At 28.2% G+C, this 20,022-nt stretch overlaps 1 protein-coding gene across 1 annotated transcript in view; it reads right to left on the bottom strand.

The window, feature by feature from the left end:
• dtn (transmembrane protein 132C dtn) overlaps positions 1 to 20,022 on the bottom strand; it is a 343,107-nt gene that overhangs the window by 316,828 nt on the left and 6,257 nt on the right. The window contains exon 2 of the mRNA XM_065510268.1: positions 10,757 to 11,052. Within this exon, the coding sequence (XP_065366340.1) occupies positions 10,757 to 11,052 (296 nt within the window). The remainder of the gene's footprint in view (positions 1 to 10,756; positions 11,053 to 20,022) is intronic.

The raw sequence follows: 20,022 nt of genomic DNA, 5'->3' as shown, positions 1-20,022 counted from the left end.
CTAATTGCAAAATTAGTTGTTTGAAAGCCATTAAATTTCTCTAGCATCAGATATTAAAATTATGAAATTATTAAATTGTGAATGACATTTAAAAGTAAACAAGCAATTTTTCGAAAAATATATAATTCTGGCTAGATAAATTTGGGATATATGTATTTATTTATATCCACTTTTTCTTTATACAAAATAAATAAATGTGGATATATTACAAATAAATTAATATTTTTTATAGAAGTATACCACCATATAAATAATCTAAGTGTTGATAATAATGATAATATGTAAATAATCTAATATTTTTTATAATAGTGATATGTGGGAAAGAATGATCATATTCAATAGAAGAAATTAATCCCGATTCGTTACTAAGGAGATGTTGAGACTTCACTGTTAACTGGAGAATTGTCCGAAGCCGTTACTTGTTCAATTTCTTGCTGGCGTTTCCCAAAGTTAAAATGTTTAAAACATTCTTCATATTCAAAAATTTTCTCAGTTGCATCCTTAAAATGTATTTTTACTCGAGGTAAATCAGAATTTAATAGGCGAAATTTGGCAATAGTATTATCTTTCCTTAGATCACGACATAAGCGGTTCAATTTTCCTCCTTTTTCAGTTAAATGGTCATTAAGATAAATACGCTTTACACCATTGTTTTTGAGAATGTCTGCTTCTACAATTTTGCCTTTTTTAAAATAGTTATGCATAACTGCATCCCTTTTCAATAACGAATTAAATTTAACTAAAACGCATTTTCTGTTGTTTATGTAAGTACAAACATTTAGATCATGAAAACTAATGTTCACATCCAAAAAATTAAAAATTTTTAGAACAACATCGCACAACTTTATGTCCTTTCGTGGCAAACCATTAATAATAATATCGGGTCTGTTGAATCGCCTTTGAAGTATTTCGTTTTTGTCTTCAAGATCTTTTATCTTGATGCAGTTGTTGTCATCAACATATTTAATTAATTGGTTGCAATTTTTGATATCATCTGTTAGCTCTTTAATTTGTTCATCGTAATTTCCAACTTTTGTTAGCAAAGCATCAAGTTTAAAATGTATACTGTCATTCGATTTCCGAACTTCATCTCTCAGATCAGATACTTCAGAACTGGATCCAGTACATTTTTCACATTCGAACAGAAATTTTCCTTTTGATTTTTGTAAAAAGTTTAATTGTTCAGTAGAAACTTGAACACAGGCTATATGAAACCATTTGAGACAGCGAGCGCACGATATACCACCAGTTGATTTTGTAACATTTTTGCCACAAGAAAGGCCACAGGCAACTGTATCATTTGGAGACATTTTTATTTGTGTGCAAACTTTGGTTAATATTTAGTATTTTCAGGTGTTGAAGTTGATTGGTAAAAAATTTCGAAGAAACTATTTTTCTGACTGCTATTTGTTATAATGTCCACAATCACATTAATAAAGTTTTTGAGGTTACAAAATTAGCATTTTTTTAAAACACTTTTTGTTTTGGAACATAGTTATAATTAAAATTGCGACGGTAATATTTTTTTTAAGTTTTTGTGATTAAAATTAATAAGATTTTGTTAGGTTTTTTTTTAGTATTTTAATTCATTTTTAGAGAAAACTTTGTTGCGCGAAAAAAAATCAGCTTGACATCACGGTGTTGCCAGATGTATGTATATATATGTATGTAAATTAAATTATAGTTTTCTAGTATTTCTTAGGTTTTATGTTTTTTGCTTTTATTTCCATTTGCATTAATATTACTTATAATTGGGTATTTTTACTTCCCGATTTGCATAATTCCCATAAATTGGGTATTTTGACTTCCCGGTTTTTTAAATTCCCAAAATCGACGCTATCTTGGCTCAAGTGACTATTTGTTTTATTCAGTTTGAACTGTCAATTCACTTGTGATTGTTGTGGCGAATAATACAACAAACCCAAAAGCACTTCCCTTTTAACAGTTCACTTACCTTTTAACAAAAACAAAGTACCTGTTGTTTCTGTAAATGTTGTATTTGTTGTAGTACTGTCGCTACTTTATTAATTTACTTTGCCTGTTATCTATTGATGTTGTTGTTATGTGTGAGTTGCGTTGAATTGATGTTAACAAGTGTCGCATTGTTAGGCAGAATAAAATTGCAAAGCAGAATGAAATTGTACACAACTGCTGAACAGTGAAAATCTGAGAACTATTATTATTTAGCATTATATTTTTTTTTAAATATTTAGAACAGTATTATTTAAGAATTTTTAAAAAATATAAATAATAAAGTGTAACACAGAAAAAAGAAATTCATAATTGGAATGAATTTTTTAATAAATATTATTAATCGAACATGACTTTTTTTCATTCAGAATAAGAACATGTTCATAAATATTATAAAATTGTACATGAAGGAAATTTTTGCTGTTTTTACACAAATTTGTTGCTATTTTATAATAAATTGCATTACCCAATGATTTATGTAGTTCAACTATAATATCCCAATATTAGCCAATATTTCTAGATCTATCGAAAAGTCTGAAACGTAAATAATATAATTAAAATGTAAAAATGCAGTAAATTTCGCCCATATTTTTTCATTGTACAGCTGAAAATCATAAAAAATTATATATTTTCCAAGAAAAATTTCAAACATTTTTGAATAACATAAAAATATAGATGAAAATTTAAATAATTTTTTTCAAGCCTTTTTTTATTTGAAAACAAAAAATAGGAAAAAAATCATAATACTAGGTACATATTTATAAATGTTATGAATTGAAATCAATTCATTTTATTTAAGTCAAAACTTTTTTCTGTGAAGTTACGCAATAAAAGCATTAATAAATGGCCTACACTTTTCCTTCAAATCGTTGGGCAGTTGAATTTGTCCCATTGGAACATTTTCGAAGATTTATATTTTTTGTAGCAATTATGCCGCGAAAGATTCAGAGACACTTCATTAAATTTAAACACGCTTGTCTTTAATATCATTAACCCCCATTTTCTCAATATTTGGTTATCGTTTTTCGTAACGATAAACCTCCAATTAACATTTTTTTTGTATGAGAACTTTCAGTTTATCGTCACGATAAAAAATAACCAGAGATTGAGAAAATGGGGGTAAATATGTTATAAACTTCACTCCGTGAATGCCTCTTCACTGTAGTAAATACACCGTTAACGATTTACGGTCTAATTCATAATAAAATCTTATTGTAGATTTAAAGCACAAATTTGTTAACAAACACTTTAGCTTTATAAATCTTTAATAAAAGTATTCTATTCATAAACGTTTGATAAAGGCACAATAACTAATGTACTGTTTTTTGTCTAATCTGGCAATGCTTCTCAGTTATTTCTTCTTTTTCGTTGTTAGTGTTGCTTGTCATTAGGATAAAATATTCGTAAATTCTCTTTTTTTCATTGTTTGTTTTTAGTAATAATAAATTTTTGATGATAAAAACTAATTTTTAGAAAAAATAATCTATATTTGATTCCAGTAAATTTATATTAGGCTAAAATGTATTAATATACAAACGTTTTTATATATTTTATTACAATTATTATTAAAAGTATGCGAATGACGAATATTCTGTGATAAAATAAACATCACTGTTTTATAATTTGTTTTATTAATTTATTTTTATTGACATTTTGTTAAATTTTAACAAAATTTAATGAATTTCTATGTGGAAACACATAATTTTAATTCCGGAGTGGGTATATTAGATTCTGTGGACCTTCTTCCACAATGTTTACACATTTTATTATTACATGGCGTTACAGGTTAATAGAAAATTACAAAAATGTCTATAAAACTCACTTGCGAACCTCATGAAGCTCACTGTCGGAGGAATATGAAACAAAATCATATATTATTAAAGTGAGATTTATTCCCCGGCGGAGTTAAAATTATGTTTAGCAATTGCAATAGTATCGTCTATTATTGCAAATTTATAAACAATTACCTTTAAAATTCGCTTTTTTCCAGATAAAATGTAGTTTTAAAGTAGTGTCGAACCTATAATAAATATTTCAAATTTATGAATGGTTTATAACAGACTTATAACACTATTAAACGTTTATGAATACTGTTTTTCGATTTTTTTCTTATTAACGACTTATAAAACTGTTTTAAGTTATTATGAATTAGACCGTTATACTTTAATTTAATTTGCTTTAATTAAACACCGTCTAATAGGCCAATAGGTTTGTTCATGGAGTTTTATTTTATTTAGCAATGTAATTATTAAATGCCCCGTTAATAATATTCGAGCGGTTGTACCTAAGTCAGGTAATATTTAAAATATGTATGTGAAAAACATTACATTTTTAATTCCATGAAAATTATTGGCATTTTATGGCTTATATTCCACGTATACCTTTTTAAGTAATAATATTACTAAATATTGTAAAATTTTCCAAAACAACATTGAAAAACCCATTGTACTTTCGTATTTTTATATATGTAAATATAAATTTCAGTTGTATTTTTATAGTCTATTTTTTCGTATTGCACACAATAAATACTACAAATGAATTGAAATCATCTCATACAACAAATGCCTCATACATAGTGTTTATAAACCGGTTAACCGGGTTTTCTTCGTAATCTCTGTTTTTTGCGAACCGGTTAATTTAAAATGTTGATTTTCGGTTAACCGGTTTATCGGTTTTTATCACTTGGTTAACCGGTTTTTAATATTTGGGACTAAAATTAATAAATCTCATGTTTTTAAGCATTTTTAATATTCATTGTATACACATTATTGGTCTGATTTGAAACCTAAACTGCTGATTTACAATACAAACCTCTTCAGATTAATATTTTTAAGAATTACAATGATTCTAAATAGTAGAGGATGAGTTTTCTTAAACATTTTTTCAGAATAAATTGCATATAATGAAACTATTAAAAATTAAATTCCGCATAATTCTATAAGCTTAGACTAAATCTCATCAAAAACTTAGTGATGATTTTAAGAAACGTTAAATTGAATTCGATGTACATACCTTCTTTCAATAAATTTGACTTCATTAGTGTGTTTTGTTCTTAAAATTTTAATTTATCAATCATTTCGTTAGCTTTTCAGAAATATTACAGGACAGACAAAAAACTTTCTAAAATCCATGATTTGAAATATTTTTGAATTCTGATAATGGAGTTTTATTAATTAATTGGTATGATTTATAATGACAAATAATCACAGCTAAGAAGTGCGTTTGGATCTTCCTTTTTTTGGATTTGTAACATTTTCTGTTTCATATCAGAATATCGAGGTGATAATAAATTTCAAAATTATCAAATATTTAATTAAAAAATTGATTTACATTTTTTGGTTGAAATTTAATAAATAAACCAATAATTATAACAAGTATAAAAATATATAATATTTAGTAACATATTTATACTCAATTCCATTTGACTGAGATAATAATTTTGAAATTTTTACAAAATAAAATGGACTTAGCACTTTTGTATATTTATAGTTATTTAATAAATAATTATTACAATGATAATAGTAATAGTATTCATGTATATTCAAATATTTTAACGAATTACAAATAATTAAGAAATTATATACATGAATATATAACAATGTAAAAATATAAACTTCATTCTTCACAATCAAATAAACAAATTCATTATATGCAATCATTAAATAAAGAAAATATATATGTAACTAATTACGTCGTTACAACTGGAATAGTGTGTATATATTTGAATCACTCTTTACACGAGAAAATATAAAACATAAGATTTATTTCATACTTTTACAATGCACCAAAAATTTCCAAAAATGTTTTTTTTTTACATATTATAAAAATATTATGTCATGTCGACTGTGATAGAGATTGGACGTGTTTTATTTTTACTCCGAGTTAATTCGTTATCCTAATGTTTTTATAAGTGAGAGAAGATAAATATGCCGAGTTAAATATGTTTCGACATAAAACTTTACGTTATTCAATATTTCCAAATATGTTTCGTCGTAACGCCTTACGTCATTACATATTTATAAATTCGTTTTTAGAGGTTGTGACATATTTGCAAATTTGGGACATATTCACAAATATGTTTTGCTTTTTGTGACATATTTGCCATACTTACATTCACTCATATTTAAAAACTATTTAATGCGTATTTTTTAAAAACAACATGTGATCGAATTAAGACAGATGACAAGATGGGATATACCTCATTTTAAAGGTAAATCACTCAGCATTTGTGACCATTATTGCTGTTTTTCCAAAATTTCGTCTGACTATTTTTAAAATTTTTATGAAAATTAATATTTTTCAATGTTGATCCTTGGAACAATTTTCGACAATTGTGGACAAACTAACATAGATGACAGGATGGAACATACCTCATTTTAAAGGGAAATTAACCAGCATTATGCTTTGTTTTTCCAAATTTTGGGTCATTTACCTTTAAAATTCAAAAGGATAAACATTTTATCCAAAAAACGCTATGCTCCTATTCCGTTATAAAAATTTAGATATAAATAGCTGAACCCGGTCCGCGTTGCTGGCCCTTACAATAATTCTATTTTATATTGCATCTCGATTTGAATATACATTGTCGGACAAAAAAAAGCACGGACTTCCCCGACCTGACATCGCACCCGAAACACTGAGGTGGTCATTTGACAAAGTTGTAGCAGTGGCATGATATGCCTTTAAACAAATTTATGAATTCATCTTAAGGACAGGGGATATACGTTTCTTTTTTTTATTTACTCGGGAGCAAACCACATACAAAACATGAATTTTCCAAATGTAAGCCAGCAATAGTCAACGATTGGCCTTATGCTTTGTCGTTGGAAATATTTGGTATGCGTGAAATCATTACGTCTTCGCATTTTAATCTGCCACCGATGATTGTTGCCTCAAATAAATTTGGTGAACCTTTTTTGATGGTCAATCGTGTTCCGTTGCATAATTTTGGCGCGTTTATGTTTACTTTCAGAAATTTTGTTTATCATCGGTTGATAATATAAAAGCACTTTTATAGTACGCTGTTAACAGCGGCCTACTTGTTTTATCGAACCATATGAAAATTTGGTATGTACCGGACATGTTACACCAAATCATTCGCTTCAGAGTACACCACTGTGAATTAAAATTTTTAGAATGATGTTAAACAACGAAATTAAAATTAGCATTGTTCGATCATGAAAAAAAAAAATAATTTTTTGATAATTTTTTTTTGGACTTTTTTTAAAATTTTTTTTTATTTGCAAAAGTTTGGCCACAATTACTGACCTTGAAATCATGAAATTAAAAATGTGAAGATTCACTGAAAATTTGATAAAAATCGGTCCAGCCATATCTCCGGAACCACTATGCCGATTTAGTGCAAACTTCACATAAACCATCTACAGACCCTACGTACCCTGAAATTTTGGTTGAAAGTTAGTGGTGACATCAAAATGTAAATTTCTTTTTATATATAAGATTTAGAAAGTATATTTCAATATATAAATACACAGAAAAAAGAAATTCATAATTGGAATGAATTTTGTAATCGAACATGACTTTTTTCCCCAAACTTTTTCATTCAGAATAAGAACATGTTCATAAATATTATAAAATTGTTCATGACGAAAATGCATTATAATTGCATTATCTAATGAATTAGTTTATAACTATTCGCATAATAGCCATATATTGGCCAATATTTTAAGATGAATCAACAATATCTGAAACTTAAAAAATATCAATAAAAATAATAAAATATCCATAAACATTAAGCATATCATCCCCTTAAACAAATTTAATCAATTTCGCGAATATTTTATCATTTTGTAGCTGAAAATCATAAAAATAAATAAAAAAAACTTCCAAGAAAATTTCAAACATTTGTCAACAACATAAAAATATAAATGAAAATGTATATTATATTTTTCAAGCTTTCTAGATTTAATATGAAAACATAAAATATAAAAAAATCTTAATATTTAGGAAATTATTTATAAATGTTATGAATTGAAATCAATGAAATCAAATCATAATATTTATGTTGAAACTTTTTTCTGTGTAAAATAAAAAATCAAATGTCGTTCGTTGGTAATTGCATCAGTTGAGAACGGCTGGACCGATTTGGACAATTTTTTTGTCAAATGTTCGTCATACTTAGGTTTTTACGGAAAGAAAAATTAATCATGCCTACTTTTACGTACACTCTTTTCGATTTATCTAAAATTGGGAAACGGCTGCTCCGATATGGCTAAATGTTTTTTTTAATGTTCGTAATAATCAATTTAAGTTTTTACTGAAAGAAAAATTGACCACACCTACTTTTACGCCCACCTTTTAAGATTTATCGGAAAACGGCTGCACCAATTTTGCTAATTTTTGTTAAATAGTCGTAGTAATCCAATTTAAGTTTTTACTAAACAATAATTGACGACACCCACTTTGTTCCATATATCTAAAATCGCAGAACGCCTGGACGGATTTGGGTAATTTTTTGTTTAAATGTTCGCAACAGAAAGAAAAATTGTCCACACCCACTTATCAAATACGTCTGCAAATATGTAACCAGAGGCAGTGACTTGCTGAGTTAGTGCGTAGAATTCCAACGATGAAGTCAATCAACTTCAAATGGGGCGCTATGTTAGCAGTGGTCCAAATGCTCAATCTATCCGGAAAAAAGTCATAACTCGCTTTTGAAAAGCCGTACCGACATGAAACTTTGTACGTTTATAGATTACATCAATATAAACAATCTAAGAAAAACATTTTTTTTACCCATTTTCCTGAAATTTTCACACCGTCTTTCTGTATGTGAGGAAGGAATTAAAGGATAAATTTCATTAAAAAATTAAAAATACAGCTCCTTCCTTGTAATGGACATGTTAAACTCTAAATCAGGGGTGCCCACAAGTTCCTTATGGAAGAGCAAACACCAATATATTTAAAGAAAAACTACTTTTATTCAATATTTTTTGAAACCAATTCATACAAAGAAAAAAGAAAAAAATAAACTCACTTTCAAAACACACATTTTTAAAATATCATACGATAAACAAAAACAATATCTACATTGATGATCGCTGTCGTCAATGTTTACCAGCAAAGCATACGAAAGTGTTGTTGCTTTGCACATGCGTGTATTCACTGAAGAACGACAAAAAAATAATAAGACAAAGTTTTTTGTGTATTTTGTATTGTATTTGCAATTGGGCGATGAAATTTTTCAACGAGGCTTTGATATTAATAGAGCACATCGGTCAACGCAAACCGAAGAACTTAATGCATGTTTGAAGTCGTCCGTTTTGTGGAAACACGTCAAGAAACTCAAATTGATTGTGAACATGTGTTTCAAGCTGCAGATCGATCAATCTGGAGAAGTATTTTCCAAACAATTGCTGGACATTGGCAACGGAAAAATTCCGATTGACATTTCGAACGGCTGCGTTTAATTTCCCATCGCTTTCTGCCAGTTCACCGAATCAAAATCCGTACTCATCCTAAGGATGTTTCCAAACATTGCACAAAATTACAAAAATCATGATTGGTTGTGCTAACGTGCTATATTGGCTGCGAAAAACATTGATGTCGACGAATTAAATTTGAAGATTTAAATTGCTGTCGAATATGTCGAATGATGACTTCCCAAGATGATGTCGTCAACTATCCAACTCGCTAGAATTACCAGGATTACCGCCTCACAATCTCCAACTGATAGTCTGATCGGACCACGTCTTTGTAATGGCACCCGACTTACTTAAAGGAAGTACAAAGGACAAGTTTTGCTACCACGGATCACTATTGCTCCATATGTCGCCTGTTCCCGTGTTGGAACACCATCAGCATTATTTGTTTATGTGCCAGACAACAACAAAAAAATGTTGTATATCATAGAGCATTGCAATGAACGAAATTATGATATCACAGAAAAACAATCGAAAAAAAAGTATTTCTTTATTTTAATTGGTTACCTGAACATCGATCTTTCAATCAAAATGTAAATAGAACACCATAGGATTCGTTGTATATACATACATATTTTAAAATCAAATGTAAATCAAACATTATCATTAAAAAATACGTTGTTTTTTCTCTCTTTTTAATGTCTTGTTGTTGAATAAAATAGTAATTATACCCTACACCACCATAGTGGGGAGGGTATTATGCGTTTGTGCAGACGTTTGTAACGCCAAAAATATTAGTCTATGTAAACCTTGTGCGCAGAGTACAGGTCGCAATTTTGAAGATATTTCGATTAAATTTGGTACATATAATTTTTTCGGCCAAAGGACGAAGCCTATTGAAACTGGCTGATATCGGTCCATTATTTCACCTAGCCCCCATACAAATGTCCTCTCGAAATTGGACTTTATTTGCTTTATTTTGCTCTTTTACTTAGTGTAGGGTATTATATGGCCGGGCTTGACCGACCATACTTTCTTACTTGTTTTTAGTATGAAAAAGTGCAATATTTTTTCAAGACCTCGGACCAAGAAATCGGATGAGAAACAAAAAAATGACACGTGTTTAAAACTTTGAGCCACCACAACGCCGCCCCTGGAACATTTGTAGGGTCCATTTCAATAACTTGAATACTCCTTGGCTACGATGGGACCAGTCCTTTAGAAATGCCAGATTTATTTACAAAACATTTTGATTCTGCACCACTGTGTAGTAAAGTGCTTCTAACAAAGTTACTTAAAAGGGAAGCAATAGTGTAATTCATTTAATGTAATATTTACCAAATTGAGGGCTTACAACAAATCTAACTTAAACACTAATATTAATATTAATATTATATACTTACATTTAAATAATCATTTTGATTTTCAATAACATCCGGCACAATATATCTAGCTGGTACTGTTTGTTTTGTAGAAAAGGGACCATAACTTGCTCTAATAGATACTGCTTGTGTTGTTTGTACAACGGTAAATCGATCCACAGATAACACAGAATCGTATGAAGTCCTCGATTTTAATGGAGGAAGCGGCGAAGAATGTGTTGTTGATATATCAGGAGTTACCGGAGGCTGTCGCGAGTGTTTCAGAAAAAATCCACTATCAGCTGACTCAAAATGAACTTCTACGCAATTGTATAAATCTAAAAATGTCAATATTAATTTATTATTTTACGCTATGATATTTTGTAACAAGTTATTAAAAGTGTTGCCTTATACAGCTTTGAAAATTATAAATAAAGTAAAAGATTTCGCTATTGGTATATGTTATTTTTTAATTTTTATTGCTAAAGATGAACAACGAAACAACTGAAACAACTCAATAAACATTCTCACCCCCCAGTTTGGTGAACATTAGTAAAAAATCATCCTGAAAAAATTTTAGGTAAATCGGTTGGGGTTAAGACGTGCCGCAAGCCCTCTGAAGTTTTGAGATGCATTTACAAGGGGAAAAAATGCATTTTTTTTCAGTTTTTGTAAAAATTTTGCCATTAAAAAATTACTTTTGTAATTTAATTTAAAAGAATCGAGTAAGGAAGTAGAGCTCATTGGCCTAAAAATTGCCAAATAATTGGTTTTTCTCGAAAATTTCAAAATTTAAATCGCAGGTACGGAAAAACTATAAGAGATATTTTCATAATTTTTTCACACGTTAATGGCCTGGCGAATTTTTAATAACTTTAAAATTTTTTGATCAATTTCTGTTTTTTATGTCTCATTAGAACGACAATTACGTACACATGTTGATTCTTTTAAATTAAAATACAAAAGTAATTTTTTAATTGCAAATTTTTTACAAAAACTGAAAAACTGCATTTTTCCCCTTGTAAATGCATCTCAAAACTTCAGAGGGCTTGCGGCACGTCTTATCCCCAACCGGTTTACCTAAAATTTTTTCAGGATGATTTTTTTATTAATGTTCACCAAACTGGAGGGTGAGAATGGCCAAAATCCAATTTTCGTTTATTAAGGGCCACCCTTATCTACAAATAGCATTTCTTTGTTTGTTTGGCGTTTTCTTGGGGCTCCGCTATAAGTAAATTTTGGGTAAGCAATTGTATATGTCTTTAAGATTCGCTATCGCTATAAAACTTGCTACATTAAGCTCTCATGCTTCGGTAAAAGTAGTTACAAAAAATTTGAGTATGTTTCTAGAAAAAAGAAAATTATTTGCTTCGGTGCAAGTAATTGCAAAAAATTTTAGTATGGAATGAAGCCTGACCTTCCCACAAATAACCACATATGTATCATTCCTTGGGCAAATGCAGGCAAAGTAAGTTCTATACTACAGAAGACAAACAACTTTTTCTTAACTTCACAAAAAACATTACTAATAAAACCACGAAATTTTATACATAATATAAACATTTAGTAAAATATTTTCAGTTGTTTTTTAAGTACACACCTGCGGTATTGTAATCCATTTTGGTAAAATCTTAGTTATAACCAGGGAAACCAAAATATGCAAATGCATGTTTTTTCTGGTGAGTCTAATGAGCACATGGATAAGATATTTACACGTTTCAGAACTATTTAAGAATTTTGGCATCGATATTTTAGTGCATATTTTTGCATATTTTACCCTTAAATACATATTTTTGCATATATTTGTTTTAAGAGCATATTTATGTCATATTTTGCGTTTTTAGAGCATATTTTACTGTTTAATAGCATATTTTGAGTTTATCAAAAACAAATTTTGTCTTAGTTATTTTTCGCTGTTGTGTTACAGGTTTTTACTTCCTTTGTTTAAAATTAAAAATTGAAAAATAGATGGCTTTTCACCAAAAAAAAGAATTTTTTTTTTAAAATTTAAAATAACAATTCGAAAAAATATTTTATCCAAAAAATGAAAAAACTGAAAAAAAATTTTTGTTCACCTAAAATAGTTAAATTTTTTATTTTGAAGTATAATTATGTGAAGGGTATATAAGATTCGGCACAGCCGAATAGCTCTCTTACTTGTTTTAATATAAAATAAGCACTATTCTAATAATAGCTCCATCTAAATATCAAATTTTAGTTCTAATTCAAACTTAACCGTTCTAAGTGTTAAAGAAATATTGTCTTTTAAATTTGCTCCTGTAACATCAGTTGATGTCGAAAGAACATTTTCTATGTACAAAAATGTTTTCAGATTCAATAGACAACGATTTTTATTTGAAAATTTAAGTAAATTTTTTTTGGTTAAAAATTATGAAAAAGTTTGTTTTTTTAAGAGCATATTTTTTAAATTTTAAGAGCATATTTTAAAGTTTTTACTGCATATTTAAAGCGCCTAAAACGCTTTTTTTAGAGCATATTTCTGGTTTCCCTGGTTATAACCAATTTTTTAAAAAAATCACTTTTTCCCTAATGCAATTTGTTTTACTTTTTTCAGCTTGAAAACTCTATTTAAAAAATGTAAACTTTCATAGCTGTTTATATATAAACTGAGTGCCCAATTGGCACAAATTTTTGGCATTTATATCGTCGAAGTGTTAGGAATTGAACCTTAAAATATTTTTTTTCAAAAAGCGAATGTTGAACATTTGAATTTTTGCCACAAAAATTGGAAATGGGCACATAGTGCGTTGGTGAAATCAAGTAATTATATTGTATTATTTTTCCTATAAGCTCATTTCATAATTAAATGAATATCATTCTGGCTTAAGTTCATATACAGGCCTGTCACAGAATTCCATTGCGATCGAAAGTGGAAAACCACTTATAGTTTTCAAAGTGGATTGATATTTGTAATTATTTGTTTTTCTTAAAATTTTAATAAATTTCTGTACCAAAAACTTCACTTTTGTTTTAATATAAAAAACGCTATCAAATTAAAATCAGAAATACTGAATTATTAAATATTTTTGGAATTAATAAATTACACGGAATCTGAAGAACCTAAAATGAAATCGATCGGAATAAAAACTATGGAATTGAAACCATTCCGAACGAAATGTCTGACATGCCTGATAATTACACTGGGACACAAAATCGAACTTTTCGAATCGGAATGGAATGAAACCAAAAGCAAATGAAAGCTTACTTTTTCCATAACAAAATCCTCAAGGCTTTTTTTAGTTCAGCGCTAGATTTTTTTATACGCATTTGAAGTTAGTGATTTTGGAACGCTGGCTAACAAGAAAAAATCATTAAAAATTTGATAAAACAATGCCTATTTATTTTTATTATCCCGGAAAGTTGTGGCATCTTAATATTTTTGGGGTCGGGGAATCCATTTTTGATATTTATTTTTACCTAAAACTTACGCTAGAGGGCGCTTCATAGTGGTGTAGAAAAATAAAGAGGTCCGATTTTAATGAAATTTGACATGCGAAAAGAGGAAGTGTTGTCGAATTAAAGTTTTGAAGGACATCATGAGCCCACCAAGAGCGCGGGCACGGGTTCCCAATGTAGGACACCTCGGTATGTTAAATATTTAATACAATACTATTTCTTCGTTTGATTACAAAAAATAGGCTTATTTTGGATGGAAAATTTTCGGTATAGAAAATTTTAAATTTTTTTTATTTATGATATTTGATGTAAAGTTAGCTTTTCAAAAAGTATACATTTGTTACACATCTTCTAAGAATTTTTTTAGATAAATTAAAAGGATAAAAGTACTTTTATCCCAAAAAACTAGCGAAAAATTACCTTTTTTTATATTTATCAAATTCAAATGCATACACGTTTGTTTCTAGTTTAATAAAAGGAAAATAGTGAAAATCGGGAAATATTTGGACCCGCTGTTATCAAAAAACTGGAGTAGGATGTAAAAATGTTGAAAATTAAATTTTGAAATGCGAATATCTCCTAAGCTATAAGAGTTAATTGATAGCTAAGACAAGGTATTTTGTATAGGAGATTCTATACATGTATTTTACATTTAAATAAGAGAGCAAACGAAAAAATAGTATTGTATTAAATATTTAACATATTTAATACAACATATATAATCCAAAATCAATAACTTCAAATGCGTGTACAAACAAATCTAGCGCTGAACTAAAAAAAGCCTTGTGCGTTTTGTTATGAAAAACGTAAGCTTTCATTTGCTTTTGGTTTCATTCCATTCCGATTTTGGTTGTTGCACAGTGTTATTAGACACGTGGCAGAATGGAATGCATGCATGGAATCAGTTTGACGGCAGACCTTTGATTGTTTGCCCAACTTTTTGTAGGACCAAGTTGGGTTTTGTTGAAAATATTTAATAATTTTAGTACGCACTTTTTTCTCGTCACTCATTTGAATCAGATTAACAACAAATGAACATAATTGACATTAAACATAATAACTGACATGCTTTACAAACATGCTTTACGAAATATCAAAAATATTCATTTTAAAGCGCTTCAAAATGATAAGGTCAGTGATAGTAAATCTGATTTGTCTGAACTTGAAAAGGTTAGATTGTAGGATATTTCGAACATCAATTTGAGATAAGAAAAATTGTTTAAAAATTAGGTCGTTGATTTTTTGTGGTGCAGAATTATTTAACAGATTATGAAAATTAGGGTAAAGATAAAAATTCTGGTCGACCAAAGTCCCACAAAGAACCACAATTCTTCCACAAATCTCCATGAAATTACGTGACATCACTTCCGTATTATTTGGACCGAAATTTGTGTAGATACAAATATAAATTAAACAGTTATGACCGATAAAGTCCACTTTCGGGAGGACATTTGTATGATGGCTAGGGAAATAATGGACCTATTTCAATAGGCTGAAACAAATGTATGTCCCAAATTTGATCGAAATATCTTCAAAATTGCGACCTGTACTGAAACAAATGTATGTGACAAATTTCATAGAAATATCTTCAAAATGGCGAAATGTTAAGGTAATTTTCGCAATGTTTAAAGAATGGCATCAAACACTGTACGAAGCGCTAACATGACAAGGTCGGACAATATATAAACTAAATTAATAAAAATGTGAATCATATACATATAAAAAAGTATATAACAACAAACTAACATCATATGTCAATTTATTTTTTTTCTTTTAATGATAGAACAATTTTTGTTCTGAAAAAAAAAATTCAGACGAAACAATATTCAATTTAAACGGTCCAGTAGTGCGATAATCGTATCGTTTAAATAAATATAACGAAAATTTATCGAATTTCCAATCTGTAAAATTTTTAACGATATTCGTTGTCGGTTGAAGTCAGCTGTTACTTTAAGCAGTTTTTCTTTCGTTATGTTAGCGACAATATTTGAATTTGTGTTTATTTAGAGTTATTTATAAAATTATGTATTAACAAACAAAAAAAAAACAAATAAAAAAAAAAGTAAGTCGCAGCCACGTGTCGAACCAACAACCTACCGACTGTTAGCCAACGTTGTACTCACTACACCAGTGGTTAATTATTTCATTGTGCGACAAATAATGGTTTTCTGCTTTTCGCTTATTTTGATATTTTGTAGACAGAGATGTCATATCTTAAACAATCGTTAAAAATAAATTACTGAATCACACTATCGTTACTGCAAGCGAATATTTATGTCGATAAACATTACGATTGTCGGTTCGTTAAAAGTTAGTGAATCGCACTACAGATGGTTTTAGAGACATCTGTTAAGTTTTGAAAAATTATCCCATGTATTATTCACAGATAGTTTTCGGTGGGGGTTCCCTAATGGTTTGGGTTGCATTTAGCTCAAGTGCAACAATTAAGATATGGTTTCCCTAAACCAGATAGTTTGGAGCAAAGTATAACAAGTAGTCCGACTCTTTGACAGCAGTACCTAACTCTAAACATGTGTTAGTGAAAAAATACCTAACTCTAAACATGTGTTATTAACAAAAATGTACACGTGTTGGTGCATTTTTAATTTTCACCAGACAGAGTTCTATAAAAAAATTTTAAATTTGAAATTTATTTAAATTTTGTTCTATTTTCAATACCAAAAATTTAAACTCTATTCTATATTTTAAAATCTACCACAAATAAAATAAAATGTCAAAATTAATAAAAAAAACAAGTAAGAGCTATATGGCTGTGCCGAATCTTACATACCCTTAGTGTGCTGAATTCCCTATAGTTGATAAATTCACTGAAATTTATTGTGGGCCGATACATACATACATACATACATACATACATACATACATACATACATACATACATACATACATACATACATACATACATACATACATACATACATACATACATACATACATACATACATACATACATACATACATACATACATACATACATACATACATACATACATACATACATACATACATACATACATACATACATACATACATACATACATACATACATACATACATACATACATACATACATACATACATACATACATACATACATACATACATACATACATACATACATACATACATACATACATACATACATACATACATACATACATACATACATACATACATACATACATACATACATACATACATACATACATACATACATACATACATACATACATACATACATACATACATACATACATACATACATACATACATACATACATACATACATACATACATACATACATACATACATACATACATACATACATACATACATACATACATACATACATACATACATACATACATACATACATACATACATACATACATACATACATACATACATACATACATACATACATACATACATACATACATACATACATACATACATACATACATACATACATACATACATACATACATACATACATACATACATACATACATACATACATACATACATACATACATACATACATACATACATACATACATACATACATACATACATACATACATACATACATACATACATACATACATACATACATACATACATACATACATACATACATACATACATACATACATACATACATACATACATACATACATACATACATACATACATACATACATACATACATACATACATACATACATACATACATACATACATACATACATACATACATACATACATACATACATACATACATACATACATACATACATACATACATACATACATACATACATACATACATACATACATACATACATACATACATACATACATACATACATACATACATACATACATACATACATACATACATACATACATACATACATACATACATACATACATACATACATACATACATACATACATACATACATACATACATACATACATACATACATACATACATACATACATACATACATACATACATACATACATACATACATACATACATACATACATACATACATACATACATACATACATACATACATACATACATACATACATACATACATACATACATACATACATACATACATACATACATACATACATACATACATACATACATATGCACATACATACATACATACATACATACATACATACATACATACATACATACATACATACATACATACATACATACATACATACATACATACATACATACATACATACATACATACATACATACATACATACATACATACATACATACATACATACATACATACATACATACATACATACATACATACATACATACATACATACATACATACATACATACATACATACATACATACATACATACATACATACATACATACATACATACATACATACATACATACATACATACATACATACATACATACATACATACATACATACATACATACATACATACATACATACATACATACATACATACATACATACATACATACATACATACATACATACATACATACATACATACATACATACATACATACATACATACATACATACATACATACATACATACATACATACATACATACATACATACATACATACATACATACATACATACATACATACATACATACATACATACATACATACATACATACATACATACATACATACATACATACATACATACATACATACATACATACATACATACATACATACATACATACATACATACATACATACATACATACATACATACATACATACATACATACATACATACATACATACATACATACATACATACATACATACATACATACATACATACATACATACATACATACATACATACATACATACATACATACATACATACATACATACATACATACATACATACATACATACATACATACATACATACATACATACATACATACATACATACATACATACATACATACATACATACATACATACATACATACATACATACATACATACATACATACATACATACATACATACATACATACATACATACATACATACATACATACATACATACATACATACATACATACATACATACATACATACATACATACATACATACATACATACATACATACATACATACATACATACATACATACATACATACATACATACATACATACATACATACATACATACATACATACATACATACATACATACATACATACATACATACATACATACATACATACATACATACATACATACATACATACATACATACATACATACATACATACATACATACATACATACATACATACATACATACATACATACATACATACATACATACATACATACATACATACATACATACATACATACATACATACATACATACATACATACATACATACATACATACATACATACATACATACATACATACATACATACATACATACATACATACATACATACATACATACATACATACATACATACATACATACATACATACATACATACATACATACATACATACATACATACATACATACATACATACATACATACATACATACATACATACATACATACATACATACATACATACATACATACATACATACATACATACATACATACATACATACATACATACATACATACATACATACATACATACATACATACATACATACATACATACATACATACATACATACATACATACATACATACATACATACATACATACATACATACATACATACATACATACATACATACATACATA

This window comes from Calliphora vicina, chromosome 4, assembly GCF_958450345.1.
Source record: "Calliphora vicina chromosome 4, idCalVici1.1, whole genome shotgun sequence".
Lineage (NCBI taxonomy): Eukaryota > Metazoa > Arthropoda > Insecta > Diptera > Calliphoridae > Calliphora > Calliphora vicina.
This window is presented reverse-complemented; position numbering and strand designations above follow the sequence as displayed.